The sequence below is a fragment of the Chrysemys picta genome, chromosome 15, assembly GCF_011386835.1.
Source record: "Chrysemys picta bellii isolate R12L10 chromosome 15, ASM1138683v2, whole genome shotgun sequence".
In the NCBI taxonomy this organism is placed as follows: domain Eukaryota; kingdom Metazoa; phylum Chordata; order Testudines; family Emydidae; genus Chrysemys; species Chrysemys picta.
Genome location: NC_088805.1, coordinates 15,804,367 through 15,824,931, shown reverse-complemented (window position 1 = coordinate 15,824,931; position 20,565 = coordinate 15,804,367). Strand labels below are relative to the sequence as shown.

General features: G+C 40.8%; 1 protein-coding gene across 5 annotated transcripts in view; it reads left to right on the top strand.

The window, feature by feature from the left end:
- The window catches only part of CLTCL1 (clathrin heavy chain like 1), a 59,289-nt gene that overhangs the window by 19,752 nt on the left and 18,972 nt on the right, over window positions 1-20,565 (top strand). For 3 of the 5 annotated variants that reach the window (XM_065568372.1, XM_008168780.4, XM_024105691.3), the window contains exons 3-19: window positions 2,235-2,503; window positions 2,899-3,060; window positions 4,302-4,415; window positions 6,181-6,354; window positions 7,513-7,710; window positions 8,187-8,387; window positions 8,537-8,689; window positions 9,434-9,556; window positions 10,428-10,565; window positions 10,950-11,114; window positions 12,151-12,331; window positions 12,757-12,920; window positions 13,872-13,997; window positions 14,570-14,712; window positions 16,489-16,723; window positions 18,868-18,990; window positions 20,322-20,467. In XM_065568372.1, coding sequence (XP_065424444.1) covers window positions 2,235-2,503; window positions 2,899-3,060; window positions 4,302-4,415; window positions 6,181-6,354; window positions 7,513-7,710; window positions 8,187-8,387; window positions 8,537-8,689; window positions 9,434-9,556; window positions 10,428-10,565; window positions 10,950-11,114; window positions 12,151-12,331; window positions 12,757-12,920; window positions 13,872-13,997; window positions 14,570-14,712; window positions 16,489-16,723; window positions 18,868-18,990; window positions 20,322-20,467 — 2,815 coding nt within the window. The remainder of the gene's footprint in view (window positions 1-2,234; window positions 2,504-2,898; window positions 3,061-4,301; window positions 4,416-6,180; window positions 6,355-7,512; window positions 7,711-8,186; window positions 8,388-8,536; window positions 8,690-9,433; window positions 9,557-10,427; window positions 10,566-10,949; window positions 11,115-12,150; window positions 12,332-12,756; window positions 12,921-13,871; window positions 13,998-14,569; window positions 14,713-16,488; window positions 16,724-18,867; window positions 18,991-20,321; window positions 20,468-20,565) is intronic. The other 2 variants (XM_065568371.1, XM_024105692.3) reach the window with 1 other exon arrangement.

Below are 20,565 nucleotides of genomic sequence, written 5' to 3'. Positions count from 1 at the left end.
CATAAATCTCTGTAGCCCTCCTAAATGTGAAACTAAAGTTTCCAGAGGAGGCTGGTGAGAGTAGGATGCTTTCATAATCACTTAGCAGCTTCTGCCAGAGGAGGTCTCTAACCTACATAGACAGAAGATAATGTAGCAGTGTTCTGCTTCTTGAAGTCTTTGTAATCATATGGCGTCTGATACCTTCAGTGATATAGTGACTTATGCTAACTCCGTCTTAGTGTCATGTGTAGGGCTTTTAGTATGTAGCTATGCAGAAGACTTTGAAACAAATCTTTAAGCTTTATAGTGTAAAGTTAGGGCAAGTCTTTCTGGGTAATTCCTTGTTTGAAAGAAGATTGTCCAATACCTTCCCTTCTAGATGGTTAGGGGTGCTTTGTCAATTTATAAGCTGCCATTTGGGTAATGTGTCTTCTGGAATCGTCTGAGTTTCTGCTTCATTAAAGGGAAACCCACTTTACCCTTTTTGGGAAAAATAACTAACTCAACCAGTTATTAGGACTATCCAGGAACTAGCAGTTATAATTTATCTGGTATTCTGTTCCCGAGAGACCCACATTCATGCAATAGTCATATCTTAGACAATGCTGTCTTGGCTCCAGGCTGCAGTTTACGCTTTTCCCACCCCACATATAAAAGGAAAATCTCTATTTAAATTACTGTTTAATTGCTGCCTACTAGCTAATATCCTAGTTAAATATTACTAACCCTCTTATTGGAATGGGAATCAGCTTGCAGCTCCATAATCATATCTAACCACTGCAAGTCAGGCTAGGCCATGAAGAATTAAAACAATGTGAAATTAATTCTCATCTCCTTTCATCCAAGAGAAAAGTTAAAACTAAGCTTACAGGGCTTCTGCATGGAAGGTAGCAAGGCATTTTCATAAAAATCTAAGCCCCTCCCCATCTATTTAGCATGGTAGATTCATCCCTGGAAATCTTGAACCCTAAACTGGCAATGGTTTTTTGTTGTTGTTCTTGCTTGGTGGAAGCTAAAACATTTGCACTCTAAACTGCTAATTGCAGCCCATCCAACTATTGTGCTTTCTAAGACCTGGTCTACACTGTGGGGGGATCAATCTAAGTTACACAACTTCAGCTATGTGAATAACATACTTACCACAATGTCTTCACTGTGGTAGGTCGACTGCTGATTTCACCTATGCTTCCCACTCAAGTGGAGTACTGGAGTTGATGGGAGACGTGCTCGGTGGTCAATTTATCGCATCTTCCCTAGACGTGATAAATCAACCCCTGGAGTGATCAATCGCTCCAGGGGTATGAGTAGACATGCCCTTACAAACAGATACTTTTACAGAGCCAGATCTGCTCCATAAACAAGGGACAATGTAAGTGACTACGGAACCTGTAACTTTTCCTTTAAAGTGGGAATATGGGCAGACACTAGTGTAGTATACAAGTTGGAGGAACTGGGTATATTTAATTAGACCATTTAAATGGCACATGGAGAGCCTGCCTCGCTTGTCTTAAAGTAAGATTCCTTTGAAGCAGATGTTAGGTTCTGACACTACTGTAAACTTTGAACTTTCCAAATGTGAGCTAATAAATACCAAAATAAGCAGAGGCATGCTGATTGGAATACTGTACATACTTTCACTAGAGATTATGAAGTATGACCTATATCTTTGATCTCTAACTTCACTATTGAACCACTTATCAAGATAGTCAGCTTGATATGCCAGTGCTACTTGCTCACTGATTATTATACCACACTCAAAAGGATATATGCACACATAAAGGGGTGTAACTTCGTATCTGTGTAGCTGTAGGCACTTGACTATAGTTTAATCTTGATGAGGCAGTGACTTGCTGTAAAGTGTTATCGGATCAGCCTAGTCTTACTTCATAAGTCAGGACTTGTCTGTCTCCATTGACTCACTTCTCTAGGACTCAGTAAAGAGGAAACTTATATTTAAAACATGTTGCCATAAAGTGTTCATTGCCTGTGCAGAAATTAATGTTACATCTGTGTGGTGCAGCATCTGTTACAAGATCATTGAAATGGCCTAAGCTGTAGCTGAAGTCATTCTGTTAAGTTGCCATAGTTTTGCCCTATCTTTATTCTACTCATCTTTATTGGAATGTTTAAACTGGAAAACTAGCTTATTGCAGCTAAACATTCTAAACATGCCTCCCAATACATGCAAATTATAGGGCTGAGTATAATTTAATGTCCAGAGGTCTGTGATTCTTTTGTATCTCCCACACCAGCAGGGAAGACACTTCAGATCTTTAACATTGAGATGAAAAGTAAAATGAAAGCCCATACTATGGCAGAGGAAGTGATCTTCTGGAAGTGGATATCGGTAAACACAGTTGCCTTGGTGACAGAGACAGCAGTCTTTCATTGGAGCATGGAGGGAGAATCTCAGCCCCAAAAGATGTTTGACAGGCATGCTAGTCTTGCAGGCTGCCAAATCATCAACTACAGGACAGATGAACACCAAAAATGGCTACTCCTAATAGGAATTTCAGCCCAGGTAAGGGACTCTTCAGAATAGTATACAGGAAAAGTGCATTATGAATACAGGTATAAATCTGAACTGTGCAGGAAAATAGGTCAAAATTGGAACAAGCACTTGTTTTCATTTCATACTGACTGTAGTTCTTCCTGTTTAACAAAACTTAAACCTTATTTCAAGAGTGTTCTGCAGTAGGTGGGAGACCTTTTTCCAGAAGAATGTTTTCCAGCCTTTCCTTTCAGAAGGATGTACAGCATAGTAAAAAAATTTGTTTTTGCTTCTCTGTTCTGAAAGTGTTAATGGTTCAATTCCTATGCTCTTGATGCATATGCAACTCTTAAGTACTTAGAAAAAAAATTTAAGCTGACTTCTCCTTCTCCCTCTTCCCCTCTCTCCCCCGCCCATATCATTAGCAAAATCGTGTGGTTGGTGCAATGCAGTTGTACTCAGTTGATAGGAAGGTTTCCCAACCTATAGAGGGTCATGCAGCAGCCTTTGCAGAATTCAAAATTGAAGGAAACTCCAAGCCTTCCACGCTCTTCTGTTTTGCTGTACGGAGCCCTGCAGGAGGCAAGGTAAAATTTATAAACCATACTGACTACTTTCAAGCTAATGTAAATTATCAGTAACCTTAAATCTTTCAGTTACCACTAGAAGCTTTATAAATTAAGACCAGTTGTTAAATACTTCTAATTGTGTTAATTTAATGCAATTGACTTCAGTAGGGTTACACTGATTAAATTAAACAAAGTTGACCCCTTGTTTTTGAGGAATGGTGGCTGTAAAAAAAGTGGGTGCTGTTTGTTCAGTCAAGGCTTTCCCATCCCTAAGTGGCCCCCTCAAGGATTGAACTCACAACCCTGGGTTTAGCAGGCCCATGCCCAAACCACTGAGCTATCCCTCCCCCCCTTTTTACTGTGAAGTAATCTTCTGCCTTTTTTTAAGGAACTTCATAAAACTAATGTAAATATTGAAGGCAGTGAAATACCTGAGTCTAAAGGTGCCTTGACTCTCAATCTGAATAAAGCTCTCACATCTTGTAGCATGGTTCTCAGCTGAACAAGCTCACTCTGCCTCTTGTAGGCCTTAAATTGATGGCAATTATAATATAGCAGCCTTGTTGAAAAGTTAAAGCCTAACTGAGTCTCAAGTATTGACTCTGAAGAAGTTAGATTCTTGTGCCTTAAATTTTAAAAGTTGATGGAGTTCTGATCAAACGTTCTAAAAGATCACAAAATACAATGTGCCACACGTGCTAAGCTGCCCTGTAATGTGGAGAATAACTACTTGAGTTTAATGGGCTGAATAATATTTCAATAGCTTCTTACAAGATGCAACATCCCTGGAAAGACCAAACACAATTTTTTTGGACTAAAATCTTGACCACTAGTCCATGGCAAACCTTTTGCTCTTATATTGAACTGTTCAAGATTTGAGTACATCTGAAACTGCCTAATCCAAGAGATGGCAGCGATGGTGTCTTAGAACAAGGCTGGCACTTTTTAAATGTGTCTGGGAAGTGCTTTATGACTAATGATTTGGAAAGTGAGAAATGGGTTTTATCAAAAGCACAGAGGTTCTCTCCCGCTTTAAGAGTTTTTATTAAAACAAGCATCTTGGACAACTCTTAAGTTCTAGAATAATGAATATTGGCTGAAAAGCTTCATGGGTAAGTTGCATAAAAGGTATTGAAATAGCTAATTGCCTGGTTTGTAGCCTGTTTGGGAAGCATTGGTTGGATAGAGGATCAACTTGTTTCTTAGCAGGATTTTGCTTACAAACTTTGTCTTGGTGACATGCAATTCCTTCTTCCCAGCTGCATATAATAGAAGTAGGTCAACCTGCTACTGGAAACCAGCCCTTTGTAAAGAAAGCTGTTGATGTGTTTTTCCCTCCTGAGGCTCAGACAGACTTCCCTGTGGCAATGCAGGTAAGGTATACAAGAGTGCACACTAAACCCATGTAAAGCTGCTCATGAACTGGTCAACATAGGCATGTATAATAGCATTTCACATACCTCTGTGGTGGAGGATATGTGGATGTAATATGTATATGGCACATCTCTGAATAGAATCCTAGAATAAGTGACCTCTGTTCTTATTCCTCGTCCAAGAAGATGCATTCACTTCAGGCCATGTTTTCAGTGGTGATATCTACTTTTTTTATGTAGACTTGCACATAGAGACAGCTGATTAAAAAATACCAACACTTTTTTCATGGGGAATTCAAAGTTTGGGGCATTTGAAAGCCAAAACAGTCTCCTAAAAACAAGAGAATTTGGACCAAAATGAGAACTGACTTTGACCAAACACTCTTGATGATAAAGATTTTTTTGGCTAAAATTTCAGTCTGTGTGGAAAATCTAATTCTCCATTTTATGAACTGAGTCCTTTAGGAATCCATAAACCTCACTTTAAATAGTATCAGTCAGAGCCTTCCCTGTAAAGAGTGACTTCACCATTGCTTCGTAGATGTTGCTGTCAAATCAGCCATGGATTTTATTCTTCCATAACACAACCAATGCTGGAAGCATAGCTCACTCTAAAGGTAGAGATCTGAAGTGTAGCACGGGGAAGACCACCCCACATAGGTGATACGTCTCAAATTTAGTACTCCAAAACTGCTTCCAACCCACTTCTGTAAAAATTGAACTAGCAATAAAAAGCACTTCACTGGATACAAAAACTCAAGTTGCTGTTACACATGAGCATTCTATTTCAGAAATTCTCCTACCTGTCCAAATACAAACATACTATTAAAGTCTGCTGAAATGAGCTGTAGTTTTGTGATTTGGGGATAGAGCTGGGAATAAGAACTGCAGAAGCCTAATTCTGGCTCTGACAGACTTTCTCCTTGATCGCATCATGTCTCCCCCATCATGATTTGAGAACTTGCATAAGGGGAGTCAGTCATCTTTTGACCAGATTTGCAAAGTATAGTGGAAAACTACATATGTTCAGAGGCAAAAATGCTAAAATAACATCTTTGGCTGTCATGGATGTGAAATTGCTAGCTAGCATAGTAGTCCAATTTTAGCAGAAGATACTTGTTTAATTTCAGATGACTAGCTATAGTGAGCAATTTTGACTCTGATCTTGGGTAACAATAGACAGCTGCCTCTTGACCTAATAGTATCAGTGGATTAAAAAATTTCACAAGCAGTTGTATACTGGTGACTACTTCCAGTTGAGGCTTTCAGTCATAAAGCCATCTCTCAACACCACTACTTGACATGTCTCAAAGTGAGACTTGCATAATTTTACAACTACATTTGACATTTTTAGGTTAGTTGACTGACTTCTCTAGCTATTCCAATCTGGCTGGCCTTCCTAGAAAAAAACGGGATTGTAGCACTAGTTTTCATGTTAACTGAAGCTCTTAATTCTAGCTTGTATAATCAACATCCTAGCTTAGCCATGCATGGGATATCTTAACTTCTACCCTGGAGACCAATGTCTTGTCTTCTGCCTGCCACTAGTATGGAATTACAGCTCTGTAAGTGACCAACAGGATTGTTACACTCCTTCCTTGCAACCTGAGAGCTTACAGCTGCATCTTCACCTTTTGCCAACTAAACCATGTAGTGAGAATATTCTCCTGCTACACAGCACTGCCTTAAGTTTCTAGTAGCTTGTATTTTGACAGTTCACTTAAACTATATTCAAATGTTCCTAATTGTCTTTCCCTTTTGGCAGATTGGAACTAAGCATGGTGTTATCTACCTGATTACGAAGTATGGATACATTCACATGTATGACTTGGAATCTGGAGTGTGTATTTACATGAACCGTATTAGTGCTGACACAATCTTTGTAACTGCTCCTCATGAACCTTCCTCTGGCATTATTGGTGTGAATAAAAAAGGACAGGTAAATTGAGTCCTGTCTACTCTTGAGCCTCTGAGTATAGGAATACCCTAGTGACTCTTGCACAGGACAGCTAAAGGCACAGTCAGTACCACTATCTAATCAAGAGTACCATACTACTTTAGATAACAAGATCTCAGACCTTTGATTTACACTGCCACAACTGTACAGGAAAAAGTGTGCAGTAATGTTTTGTAGTGTAAGGAGGAACACACAGGAGAACATTCTGTTCCCACAACTCCTTACTGAACTTGGGCGAACTGTTCTCCCAGTTTTGAGCAAAATTGTTTTACAAGACAACTATAGTGCATATGGCAGACAGCTCAAGGTTGTCATGGTTTGTTCATTGTTATTTAGTGAATGCAATGCCTGGCTTCCCTGTATCTGGCCACATATTTTCTTGCAGTGGTTTGACAATAACTTCTCAGCCTTCCTCTCCTTTTAGTCTAATGGGAAATGGCAAGGAAATGTGCTGTGACTTGACTGTATTTAGACCATGTAGAAAATTGTTACCACAATCCAAGACACTCAGCATGCCAACTTTCAACACTAGCATGTACTTGGAATGGAAAAGTTCCTTTTAATGTGCAAAAGGTGTGCCACTGAATAGCTGCTTAGAGAACATGCATCTCCAGACTTATGATGTAAAACTTCTCTTAATTAAATCTTAGTGGAAATCTAGCACCTGAAACTGTTTTAACGCTTATTTGCCACCTATAATGTTGCTGATTATTGGATATATTAAGGTATGCCAGCAATGCATACCTCAAAGTGAGCCATCAGACACTCAGCAAACTTCAGATTAGCATTACCTACTGCAGTGTGTAATACTAGAGGCCTCGGCCCAATTGTGATGGGCACTGTACAAACATAACAGATGGCCCTTTCCTCAAAGAGCTTATATAGCCTTAAGGCATACAAAACTTTAGAATAGTAGGAAGAAACAATGTGGTGAAATTGCCCTCAGTTATAGGTTGCACTTTTAGACAATGGGTAGACTGACAAGCTGAGTTCTAAGACCCAAAACAACAGCAATAGAGGAACTATAGCTTTATCTACGTTTACTGATGAGCTTCTTGGACTCTTAATTCCTTTGCTCTATTACTTTGAGCTGCTGTTTTCAGCAGGATGCTCCTGTTAAGGCTTTTTTATCCTTTCCAGGTGCTTTCAGTTTGTGTTGAAGAAGATAACATTGTGAACTATGCTACGAACGTTCTCCAGAATCCAGACCTGGGTCTGCGTATGGCTATCCGCAGTAACCTGGCTGGGGCCGAGGAACTGTTTGCCAGAAAGTTCAATACACTCTTTGCACAAGGAAGCTATGCAGAAGCTGCTAAAGTGGCAGCATCTGCACCAAAGGTGAGTGCTTTCAAAGATGAAGACTAAGGATTTAAGGTGATGCTTATTCTAACATCCTAAATACACAACTAACTCTGCCACTTGGCAGTTACTGCACTTTCAGTCAAATGTCTTTATCTTAACCAAATTATCATCTTTGAGTTAAACTTGATGTACAAAGAGTAAACTAGTAAAGATATGTTTCTGGTTGAAGAATTTGGCTTGTTGTGGACCCTACAGAAGAGGAATAGCTTTTCACTAACAGCTACATTCTAGGTTGGGCATAGTATACAGAGAAGAGCACAATTAAAAGCTGCTCTTGTTGTTGGATCAAAGAACTGATTGCAAATTAAAAATACCCAACACATCGGCATGTTTTGAGTTGGCTACTACACAAATAGTTTAGGTACCGAAAAAGGCAAGGATTATTCAAATTGATGTAACTGAAACCTTTTTTTTTAAATCTTGGGTCTCTTCCCCTTCCCGGTATCTTTCAGGGAATCCTGCGTACCAGTGATACTATCAGGAAGTTCCAGAGTGTACCAGCCCAGCCCGGGCAGGCCTCTCCCTTGCTGCAGTACTTTGGTATCTTGCTTGATCAAGGACAACTTAACAAATTTGAATCTTTAGAACTCTGCCGTCCTGTCCTGCAACAAGGGCGCAAGCAGCTCCTGGAGAAATGGCTGAAGGAAGATAAGGTAGGCAAATGTTTTTTGGTTAAACTTAATGCAGCAGTGTGTCTCTTATAGCAGTCTACTGGCACATGTTTATGTACTTAGTGGAGATGAACCAACTATCTGTCTCTTCTCTGTTCTGCCTGATCATCAAATGCTACTTCTGCTTTCAGCTGGAGTGCTCTGAGGAACTAGGAGACCTGGTGAAGACCGCTGATCCAACCCTTGCACTCAGTGTTTACCTTCGTGCTAATGTGCCAAACAAAGTCATTCAGTGCTTTGCAGAAACTGGTCAATTCCAGAAAATAGTGCTCTATGCCAAAAAGGTAAATGTTTTTGTTAAAGGTGTAAGATTGTGTAATACCTCTACTGCTAGACTCCCAGTACACATCTGTGTGCAGTACTCTAAGCTGTACATACTCTGGGTATCTTCCATGAGATAAGACAAGGCCTTAAACATTCCAGAGTCTGTAAAACTGATAATCAGTTGAGAGCTGCCTTGCTCAATTTTTCATGTCATGACACTCCTTTCTAAATGAACCATGATGCAGTTCTGTCCTGTGGCAGGACGAAGCATCAGCTTAGCCCACAAAGAATCTGAACTCACAAAACTCTCAATTTTGGAACACTGGAGAACGTGGTCTTAGACCAGCCATATAATGGAGACTGAACTTGATAGATAAGATCTGCAGTTTCACTTGTGTGGTCACAAATACAGTAACTTGTTCTTTGTCTCCCCACCTTAAACTTTGGACAGCAGTTGGTCTAAAGCATTCCCCACAAACTAGTCTTCAAGTGTAGAGACTGAGCATCTGCGTCTTCCCCAGCTGGAAACATAAGGCTAGTCTACACTGTTATATCTTAATTATCAGTGTATGTGGAAACTTTAAACTCACTATTTTCACAGCTTGGGATGGGATAGTCTTGTGTGAGTAGGTTGCATTGTGCTGGGAATAAATATGTCTGCAGCAGGCGTCCCTGTACTAAAGTATGAACTTGGGAGCAAAATCTTGTAAATTCCTAAGCATTTCCAGGGAGCTTTAACTGCTAAAATTGTGTAATTGTTCTAGGTTGGATATACGCCGGACTGGATCTTCTTGTTGAGAAGCGTGATGAGAGTCAGCCCAGAACAGGGACTACAGTTCTCTCAGATGTTGGTGCAGGATGAGGAGCCCCTGGCTAATATTAACCAGGTAAAAACTTGCAACTGGTAAGGACTTAGTTTAATGGACACGTAGTCCCAGCTGAAACTAATGATGTGTTTGTAAAATAAAGTCCAATCCAGTGAACTTTGCTATACTCCTAGTATTTGAATTAGCTTTATTGGGCTGGCCTATGGCCATACAGTATTTCTAGTAATCTGGCATGCTGTTAATCTCCAGCCAATTCTGAAGCTAGAGTTCTGCAGATCTTCTTGGCTTTCACAAAGAGAACAGCACCTCCTACATTGCAAGTTTGTTATGCTGATTGATGGAGATTGCCAAGCTTCAGAGTCAAGAAGGCTGCTGCTGTTAGCCCTAATTGTGGGGGAGAAGGGGGGAAGACTTCCATTCAGTAGGTAAACTAGTCCCCAGAGACTGATCTAGATTATAGCTTTTTGAGGTTTTTATTGTAAAATAAATGGGCACTTGATATTGAAATCCTTTTTTCTTTGGGGAAATAGCCTTCTACTTATGAAGTAGAATACTATAACTTGTACATAAATCTATCAAACTTGCTTCACTTACTGGTTACCAAATACTTGTTTGACACATCAGCCAAAATGACCTCTGTCATCAAATTCAGACACTAAAAGTACAAGTCTGAACTCTCCCTGATACAGTGAATAAAAACATTTTAAGGGAAGTCAGTTTGAGAACACTCTCAAAAGGTAAAATGTAAGTAGAAACACTACTACTGTAGTACAATGCTGGAAGCTTTAACATAACTAGTTGTTTACATAGAGGTGCTGCATATGTTGTAAGATGGCTCCTTTGAGGATCAGCTGCAATACTCCTGACTTATACTCAAATTGTATAAGAACTTATGTGGGTGAATGACTGATTTGATTACTGTCCACTTCAGATCGTAGATGTATTCATGGAGAACAGTCTCATTCAGCAGTGCACTTCCTTCTTGTTGGATGCTTTGAAGAATAATCGCCCTGCTGAAGGACACCTTCAGACACGTCTGTTGGAAATGAATCTGATTCATGCACCACAGGTAAGATTCCTCAATCTAGTCTCCTTAAAATAAGTCTCCTTCACCCCTTCTAAAAATTTGCTTGTTTTTTCAAGAACTCCAGCCATTTAGAAAACAATGCTTTTGATGGTAGCAGTCTCCAGCTATAGGCATAGTTGAAACAAAGCATTACTGTGGAGAGTGAAAGGGTGGATGTGCAGATACCTATTTGTAAGGGTGTTGTAAAGTGATATTTTAGAATGAACATCTGTAGAAGTGCAGTGTAACTGACTTTAATGGTTACTCTATGTGATCTGTTTCCCGGAAACTCTCCTTTTATGTAGTTTCCTTGCATGATAACTTTACATCTTGATTGTGGATGGAAACTGGAAGCTTAAAGTTCAACAACAAATCATATCCTCTTAGGTTGCAGATGCCATCCTTGGAAACCAGATGTTTACACTCTATGATCGTGCTCATATTGCCCAGTTATGTGAAAAGGCAGGCTTGCTACAGAGAGCATTGGAGCACTACACTGATCTCTATGATATAAAGCGAGCTGTAGTTCACACTCACCTCTTAAACCCTGAGGTAAGATTGTTTCAGCTGAATTTTACTTTGTGGGTTAAATGTAACTAAATTTGTCCTGCTGTCACTTACCTATCCATAAACTAATTCCCTTTTCAGCGGGAAAGCTTAAAGTAATACATTAAACATTGCAAGCACATGTAATGAAATCCCCTAGACCCATGGTTCTCAACCAGGGGTACATGTATCCCTGGAGATACAGAGGTCTTCCACAGGGTACAGCAACTCATCTAGATATTTGCCTAGTATTACAACAGGCTACACAAAAAGCAATAGCAATGTCAGTACAAACTAAAATTTCATACAGACAATGGCTTGTTTATACTGCTCTATATACTATACACTGAAATGTAAGTACAATATTTACATTCCAATTGATTTATTATAATATGGTAAAAATGAGAAGGTAAGCAATTTTTCGGTAATAGTGTGCTGTGACACGTCTATATTTTTTTGTCTGATTTGCAGGGGAGGGGTGTTAAGCAAGTAGCTTTTAAGTGAGGTGAAACTTGGGGTGTGCAAGACAAATCAGACTCCTGAAAGGGGCACAGTAGTCTGGAAAGGTTGGGAGTCACTGCCCTAGACGAGCTCAAATGAGAAGCTTCAGTGACTGGCCAGTAGGTGTTCAGCCATACATCTGTAATTAACTTGAGGAAAACTTTGAATGATTAAACTCAGTCTACATTGCCAGTAGCCATTCTAAACCTGAAATCAATCTCTTGGCAGCAAAAACGCCTACCTGGTGAAACTAATTCTTGCCCACAACAAAATCACATGGGTGTTCAAAACAGAATATTTGACTTAATGAACTATGGGGTCATGTGTAGCAGACTCCTTGTTGCTATCCTTAATTTTTAGGAGGGTTAAACAGCACTATTGTCATTCCCGAATTCTTCCAAGTACACACTCCCTCCTGTGGCACATCTGAGACAAGTACATATGTTTCCACCTGCCATCCATGCAGAATATAATTACTACTTCCCCTGCTGTTCAGCGAGGTGTATACAACTTCTAAAACCATTTTAACTTTTGTTCTTAGTGGCTTGTAAACTTCTTTGGCTCTCTGTCAGTTGAGGACTCTGTGGAATGTCTGCGTGCTATGCTATCGGCCAACATCCGACAAAACCTACAGCTCTGTGTGCAAGTAGCTTCTAAATACCATGAGCAGCTTGGCACCCAGTCTCTCGTGGAGCTTTTTGAATCTTTTAAAAGTTATGAAGGTGAGGTGCCCTTATGTTCTGAGGAAGGTACTTGCTTTCAATCTGTTTTGAGATGGAAGGAGAGTTGACTGGCTTACTAGTACTCAGTCTTTCAGTTTGAACCAAGCCTTAGATTTACTGTAGTCTGGTGCTTGCAACTGTTTTGCAGAAGACACCTAGTTATTATGATGCTCTCCTGGAGATGTACATATCTGGGTGGAGGAAGGCAACCATATGCATAGCTGACAGTCTGAGTATTCCTGTTGGCAGCTTTCCTTTGAGACTATTGTGGGACTATTTAAATTCACCTGTCCTGTCTCACCACTTATCAGTGGCTTTCTTCCTTATTCAGACTAAATTATCAAAGCATACAACTCCTTATCTAGGTGATGAGTTGAACTCTAAATCTTCATAGCTATAAATAGGTAACCTCTGCTTCTTTCTAGGATTGTTTTATTTCCTGGGTTCTATTGTGAACTTCAGCCAGGATCCAGATGTCCACTTCAAATATATCCAGGCAGCCTGCAAGACGGGTCAAATTAAGGAGGTAGAAAGGATCTGCCGTGAAAGTAACTGCTATAACCCTGAACGAGTGAAGAATTTTCTCAAGGTAATTTTCCTGACTGTTGGCTAGAATAGTAATAGTAGAAAAGTAAACTTTCCTCAGAAGTCCAGATCTTCTAGACCTCCTGACTATATTTTTTGCTTGCCCCTGGACGTTCTTGGATTTGTCCACCTTTCCTAAAGTTCACTGTCCAATTTTGGGCATGATCTTCCAGCCCAGGCTTCACCAGTGCCAAGTATAGCAGGACAACTCTCTCCATGTCTTACATGCCGCTCTTCTGTCATTACACCCAAGAATGGCGTTTGTAGTTTTTTTGCAATTGCATCAAGGTAGCTCATATTCAATTTGTGATCTGCTTTAACCCCCAGATCCTTTTTAGCAGAACTCAAGGATGTTTGTTGTGTTATGCTTGCCCAAGTTTCAGGGGGAACTTACTTCCACTGACTCACCTTATTAATCAAATCAGGCTTTTTACTGGCCATTCTATGAGGGGGGGGGGGGAAGTGACATTTATGCAGCTTGGCCCAGGTGCATGTTCTTTCTTGCTTGAACTTTTGGCTTCCAGATTCTTAACCCTGTTTTAAGTGATTCTGGGTGTCCAACTTGAGACTCCTTTAAGGGGCCTGACTCTCAAAGTGCTGAGCATCCCCTCTCAGCCAAGACCTCCTAAAGGTAGATATCTAAGTGCATCCAGGATTTGCTAGTAACTACTTTACTTTAAAAACCAAAAAAACCCTTGCCCTTTAAAGTAGAAATGCACCTCATTTGGCTGTCTATGATGGGCTCTTTAATTGTATCAAAGGATCAGACTGCAGTCAATTTAGAGTCAGCATTTTTCTGAATGGTAGCCTTTTGCTGGTCCTAAATTAGGAAAACAGTTAAGGCTCTCTGCTCACATCCCCGCATAATTTGTAAAGATAGTGACTTATGTGTTTGGGTTTTTTTGTTTTTCTTCCTTTTCAACTCCTTTCCATTTCCCTCCCCCCAAACATACAGGAGGCCAAGCTCACAGACCAGCTTCCTCTGATCATTGTTTGTGATAGATTTGACTTTGTTCATGACCTGGTTCTCTACTTATACCGCAACAACCTGCAGAAGTACATAGAGATCTATGTTCAGAAGGTAAAATACAATCTCTTCTAAAGAATAAACTCCGAGAAAGGGTCCAGCCTGTATAGTGGGAGCTTTGGTTTACCTGAGGCTCTGTAGTTCAGAAGTGGTTCAGCCCCATAAGACTTAAAATCTTCTTATTGGCTAGTAGAGCAGAATGAAACACCAAGAATTCAACAAAGTGTTACCTAATTCTCTCTCTCTCTCTCTCTCTCTTATTGCTATAGCAATTTAGGCTTATTGATCACTCTGATATATGAAACCAAGGAATGCTATTTCACCAGCACTTAGGCTGGGGAAGTTTGTCACTAAAGTATGTTCCTGATTAGATTTTGGGGGGAGAAGGGGTCAGTCTCAGGTAACTATGACTAGTCTTTTGGTGAGCTTTGTAGAATATTGCTGGTTAACACCAATTTAGTGATGGATTAACTTGTACTTGCTAAGTCTCACTTAAGAACACATCAGACAACTAACTAAGGTAGTCCTGTTTCCTACATTTCTAAACATTAAAGAATTGTTTTTTTTTAAAAATCCCTCCAGTTATGGCATAGTCCAGAAACCATTCTTATGGTGGTTTATTCTAGGTGAATCCAAGCCGTATACCAGCAGTGATTGGAGGGCTTCTTGATGTGGATTGTTCTGAAGATGTTATTAAGAACTTGATCATGGTGGTTCGAGGCCAGTTCTCAACTGATGAGCTGGTGGCTGAAGTGGAAAAAAGAAATAGGTAAGAATAGAATATAAAGGTACTTGGTATAAACAGTCATTCCATTTTGTTCCAGTAAAAGGCTTCCCCCTTGGTATACCAGAGTTGCATCCGTTGCTCTAAGTCAATCCCATTTTGAAAGATCAAAGTAAAAATCATGAAAGGAATTAATGCTCACTAATGTGGGGCAGTTCTCTTGAGTAAGCAAAGGAATTCTGCATGTGGAGTTTCAGACACATGAGTACAGCATGTAAGAGGGTGTCACAGTATCACATTCATTGATAATTCAGACCATATATGGCAGTCTTCAAATATGAATAGCTCACTTTTTTTGTCCCATTCATGAATATGGGATCAGGAAGATCACTCAGCCTTGTGTAATGGAAGAAAAGAAACAACCCCATGTCTAGACTTGAGTTTTGACACCATGCTTGACTAGAACAAATAGCTAATTGTAGGGAAGTATACATGTAGCGATCAGGGGAATGTATGTGTGAAAACACACTGACTTTGACTAGCTTAATAGAACAGGAATGGAGAAGGGGCAAGATATTGCAAATGTTGAGACAATGTGGTTCCTCTCTCCCACTTCCTCAAATTCAGGGAAGAAAAGAAATCTTTCTAACAGGAAAGCCTAAAAAGCCATCGCAGAGCATTGTCTGTCAGCTGAAGGACTTGGGTTTTGCTGCCTTTTTTTTTCCTGTAAGTAGTGGGACCAGGAAACTAATCATACAGGGTGCACTAGCTATAAAATTAAGTGTCCACTAGGCTCAAATCCTAATCACAACCAAGAATTTGCCAAAACATCTTGTTCTGAAAACTTCCACAAACTACTTCTACAATACTAGAAGTATGGAATCCATGAAGTATCCTTTCACTATATCATTTAAACTTAAAGCGTAAATGACTCTCTCTTCTCTCCTAATAAACCTTGCCATTCTTAACACTTGCAAAGTTCATTTTGCTCCTATCTTACCCTACTGAAAATATCTGTGGTCTGGTTAATTCTGTCCTTAACCTAAGCAGAAGGTTACAGTAGTCATAAACCCAAAAGTCAGTTACTAAAGCTCTTTTCCTACTGTTTTTAATTTTTTTTCCTACCACCTCAAGTTTTTGCTCTAGCTTCCCCTATTTTAAACTTTGGGTTTAAACTATTCTGATGTACTTGTGTTCATCTACCCTTGCTGCTTCCTGAGTTATCAATCCTTTTCTGACTCTGTCCTCTCCCAGTACAGCCGCTTTAACATTACACTTTGCAGCAGTTTCCCAGTTGATGTATAGCATGTTCCATATGCCCTACTCTCAACTTGTTAAATGAGTACAGTATTTTTGAAGTGAACTCTCCTCTGAGGGACTTACTGTGCACAGATCACCTGTACACTGAAACTGCTTTCATCAGTTAGGCTTTACTCTAAACAAGCATTCTTGAGGCACCTATGGCTCCAGAAGCACTATCTTTATTTGACCTATGACTAGGTTTCTTCCAGTCTCTCCCCTCTGTCCTTCCTATCAAGATTTTTTTCCTTTAAAAGGATTAGAGAAACTCCAAATAGTCTGTATGCATGCCCCTTAATGAAAAGCTTAGGGGCATTTTAAACCTTAAATGGGTTATTTTGTAGATCAGTCAAGGTTAGAATGATTTGATCCAGGAGACCAACATAGTGGGACCACAGCCTTTCTGGGGAACAACCTTGACCTTAAAGTTTGCTGGCACTCCTCTCAAGTTAAGGAATCGAATTGAAATATTTAGTAGAACATTTGGTCTGCAAACTTAACAAACTTTATTTTCCCCAAAAGGCTTAAGTTGCTGCTGCCATGGCTGGAATCTAGAATTCATGAAGGCTGTGAAGAACCTGCCACCCACAATGCTCTGGCTAAAATCTACATTGACAGTAACAATAATCCTGAGCGGTTTCTCCGGGAGAACCCATACTATGACAGCTGTGTTGTAGGCAAATACTGTGAAAAAAGGGACCCTCATTTGGCCTGTGTTGCTTATGAGAGGGGGCAGTGTGACCTTGAACTCATCAAGGTTAGCAAAACTTGCTTTTGTATTTACAAATCTGCTGTAGTCTAATGTTAAGAGGTTTGAGTGGTGGTGGGTTTTCAAATGTCAATAATATTAGTGTAACCAACGTTCTGATTAGATTTTTAACCATGAGTCTTTCTAACCATGAGTCTTTCTAACACTGGCCAAGTCCTACATGCCTGAACTTAAAATCCCATTGAAGCTAGCAAGATTTGGGCTATGTAACGTTTAAGTTATGGAATGGCTGAGGTGGCATTTGTTTAAATAGCCCTAAATAAAAACTATTACAGTAGTCTTAGGGTCCACAGTAAAAAGAAGGTACCAGGTGCAATTGGAAAAAGGCCCCTGAACACATTTCATTCTAGTGTTAGTAGTCTTGGATAGATTGTCTTGGTTTCCAGAGTCCCAAATGGGAATGGACTCCCTCTACTATGTATCCCTTGCCAGCTCTTCCCATTGCTTCTGCCAGCCGGTCAACATAAGCCTCAACAAACTCAACTTCATCAACAGTTGATCACTTGCTCCAGTGCACAAGCCAAGTCTGTGGTGGAAACAGCTGAGTAGTATCAGCATATGGAGCACCCTCTAGTGCACACTTCCATAACCTGTCCCAGCCTGGAATCACTGCCTGCTGGAATGTGGTGGGGTTCCTTAAGGGATTAACCTTCCTATAGGTGTGCACCAATTTAATGATTCAGCATGAAAGGCTTGGCTGTGTCCACTGTGTAGCAGTTGAGTCCAGTTTTTACATGCTGTCTTAAAGTGTGGAAGGGAGAATATAGCCACAAAAGTGGTGGTCTTAATAGATTAATTCAATATCTGAATCAAGAGTAGTTTACTCAAGTTTTTATTTAGAAACAGTTTTCCGGGTTCCGCTCTTGAAAGTGGACAGGTATGGATTGTGACTATTCCATGCTCCCTTCTTGGATTGTTCCATGCTCCCTTGGGTTGTGAATTCTGTGGTACACTTGCTTTCTCCTAACCAAGGTGCTCTGCAAAGGGCTTTTTGTCTTCCAACAGCCAAATTTTCTACTACAGAAACTGATCTCTTCCTCCCTCCCCCCCACCAAACTGATCTCTTCCTCCCTCCCCCCCACCTCTGGGCATAGGCCCTTTCCTAGGGTGAACTGGGAATCTTAATTTGGCCACCTGTTACCTGTGCAGCTCACTGCTGTGAGAACTGCATAGAAATGAAATGTAACCTTTAACTACTGTGCACATATCCTCTTGATAGAGCCTGGCAACCTCCCCTCCTATCTGCACTTACATGATTTGAGACCAGCTCTGGTCAGCCTTCAGTCCCAGAACCATTTTAACAGTTGGTGTTATAGGCACTCCATAAAGTCAGGAAGTGCTAACCTTGGTACCCAGCCTAGGCTTAAGCAGTAATGGAAGGAAGGATTGGACTCTAGGCTCCTATTAAAATGGCTTGGAAAACAAAACATACCTTTGTTGTCCATTGAAGCTGGTGCTGATAAAATGTTACCAGGTTACATTGAGTCACAAGATTCAAACTGTGCAATTAGAATCAGTAGGAAAATACAAAGCCATTGTGAGAATTTACTTCCTCTGCTGTATCATTGATAAGCTTCTGCACAGTGTTTCCATTAGGTAAAACTGTAGCCCTCAAACAGTTACTTAGAAGCTTATAGTTGTGGAAACATTCTGTGAAATTCAAAAGATTTTACAAAATAGAAACATTCTGGTGCAGCTTGACAATGAAGCTGAGTGAAGGCTTCAGATAAAATAAAACTGACCTAAATTTTCTCCACTCCAAAATGAATCCCCTTCTAGGTCTGAAATTTGTCAGAAGCCTGTGTAGTTCATGGCTTCTGACAGCAGTAGAAATATTACCATGAGAAGTTGTCATAACATTTCTATTGGGCAAAAGCAAGAAAAGCTTGTAACTTTGCACGAGATCCTGTCTGCTGAGAGCCTTTTAGATTAGAGGCTAGGTAAGAATCGAAACTTGCGTCTGTGTGGCACTTAGTGATGGCCAACCACTAGTTGTATTCAGAAACTATTGTCCATTGAGTATGGCTCATTATTAATGTCAAAAAGCCAAACTTGTGTTGGGTGGGATCTCATTGTAAGTGTTCCCTTAACTATACATGTGTTCAGTGTTCATGGCTTTCTCTTTTTTTCAGGTTTGCAATGAGAACTCCTTGTTCAAGAGTGAGGCTCGCTATTTGGTACGCAGAAAGGATCCAGAACTTTGGGCAAATGTCCTTGAGGAAAACAGTCCATTCAGGCGACAGCTCATTGATCAGGTACAGTAAAGTAACTGGTTCTACAAATAGAAATGAAAGCTGTTATCCAGTGTCGTATGACTTCAGAATGACTCCAGAATACCTTGCTCGCACACACCCCCATCAGCCCCCTCTACTTCAGTTTACTTTAATTTATCTTCTATCCGAGGGATGGGCAATAACTTTTGCTGGGTGGGGGGGGGGCTGTTGTGGGAGCAGCAGTGATCTGGGTGCTCTGTAGAACCTGTATGTTCAAAAGGTGTGTTACACCTCTCCCGCTCCCCCTTGAATACCTGTGAAGTGGCTTTCCCCCTCCCTCCTGGAATGCTTGTGGAATGAATGGGCTGCTTGAACAGCTGGAAGATCAGAAGCGCTCCCAGGTAGACAAGGGGTACGTCCAGACACAATATATCGATCCCCAAACGCGCTCCCGTCGACTCCAGAACTCCACCAGGGTGAGCAGCGGTAGTGGAGTCGACGGGGGAGCCGCGGTCGTCGATCCCATGCTGTAAGGACAGGAGGTAAGGCAAAATAAGATGCGCTGACTTCAGCTACGCTATTCCTGTAGCTGAAGTTGCGTATCTTACATCGAGACTCTTCTCCCTCCCCCATCATCACACCACTCCCAGAAGCAGCTGGCTGCTGGCACCATAGCACATCTCTACATACCCCTTGTGAGGAGGGGGGCAGCGGGTCTCCATGTGCTGCCTGCAACTGCAAGCACCACCCCCATAGTGAGAACAGTGCTGGGGACGGACAGCACATGGACCTGCCTTCCCCCTCCTCCCCTGTGTGGTCCCCCCGCCCCCCTACCAGGGGTGCGCAGAAACATGCCAGCCAGGAGCACCTCGCTGTGCCACAGGACTTTGGCTGCTATCTCTTGACCAGACAAATGTTAGGCAGGCCGTATTTTGCCCGCCGTATTCTATAGTGTCCAGATTGTTTCATCACGGACAGGGGCCAGTATAACTAGCACTTGTCTGGTCTCTTTAATGCAATGCTATCTGTAAAAGTAATTGAATCTTATCTGGGATAGTTAAAACTAAGGGAGCCTGCTCATACTGTAAGGCTAGTGCAGTGGTATGCTTTATTAAATGGCTGTGAAATGCCCAGTATCACACACTAATACTGGTGAATCAATATTTCAAAGCCATCTACATGACTGATTGAAAAGAATCTTTGGTAGCCAGAATCCTCTAACAAGAAGTTGCAGTGTTTGTTCAGCTTGATTGTGAGATTCCTGATTTAATGTGTGTCCTACCTCAGTGGGCTGATAACCCCTTGTTTATGAATCTAAATTAAGACTAGGAAAAGCCCTTTCAACTGCTCCTTCCAAATGTTTTCAAAATTAGGTTGTCCAGACGGCCTTATCTGAAACGCAGGATCCTGAAGAGGTTTCTGTTACTGTGAAAGCTTTCATGACTGCTGATCTGCCCAATGAACTAATTGAGCTTCTTGAGAAGATAGTCTTGGACAACTCTGTGTTCAGCGAGCATAGGTAGGTGGAAGGTGATACCCCTTCTGTTGGAAGAAAAGTAGAAGTGTTTTGTGATGTTTTAGGTTGTCCCCTAAACTTCTGAAATACCTGACTGCTCT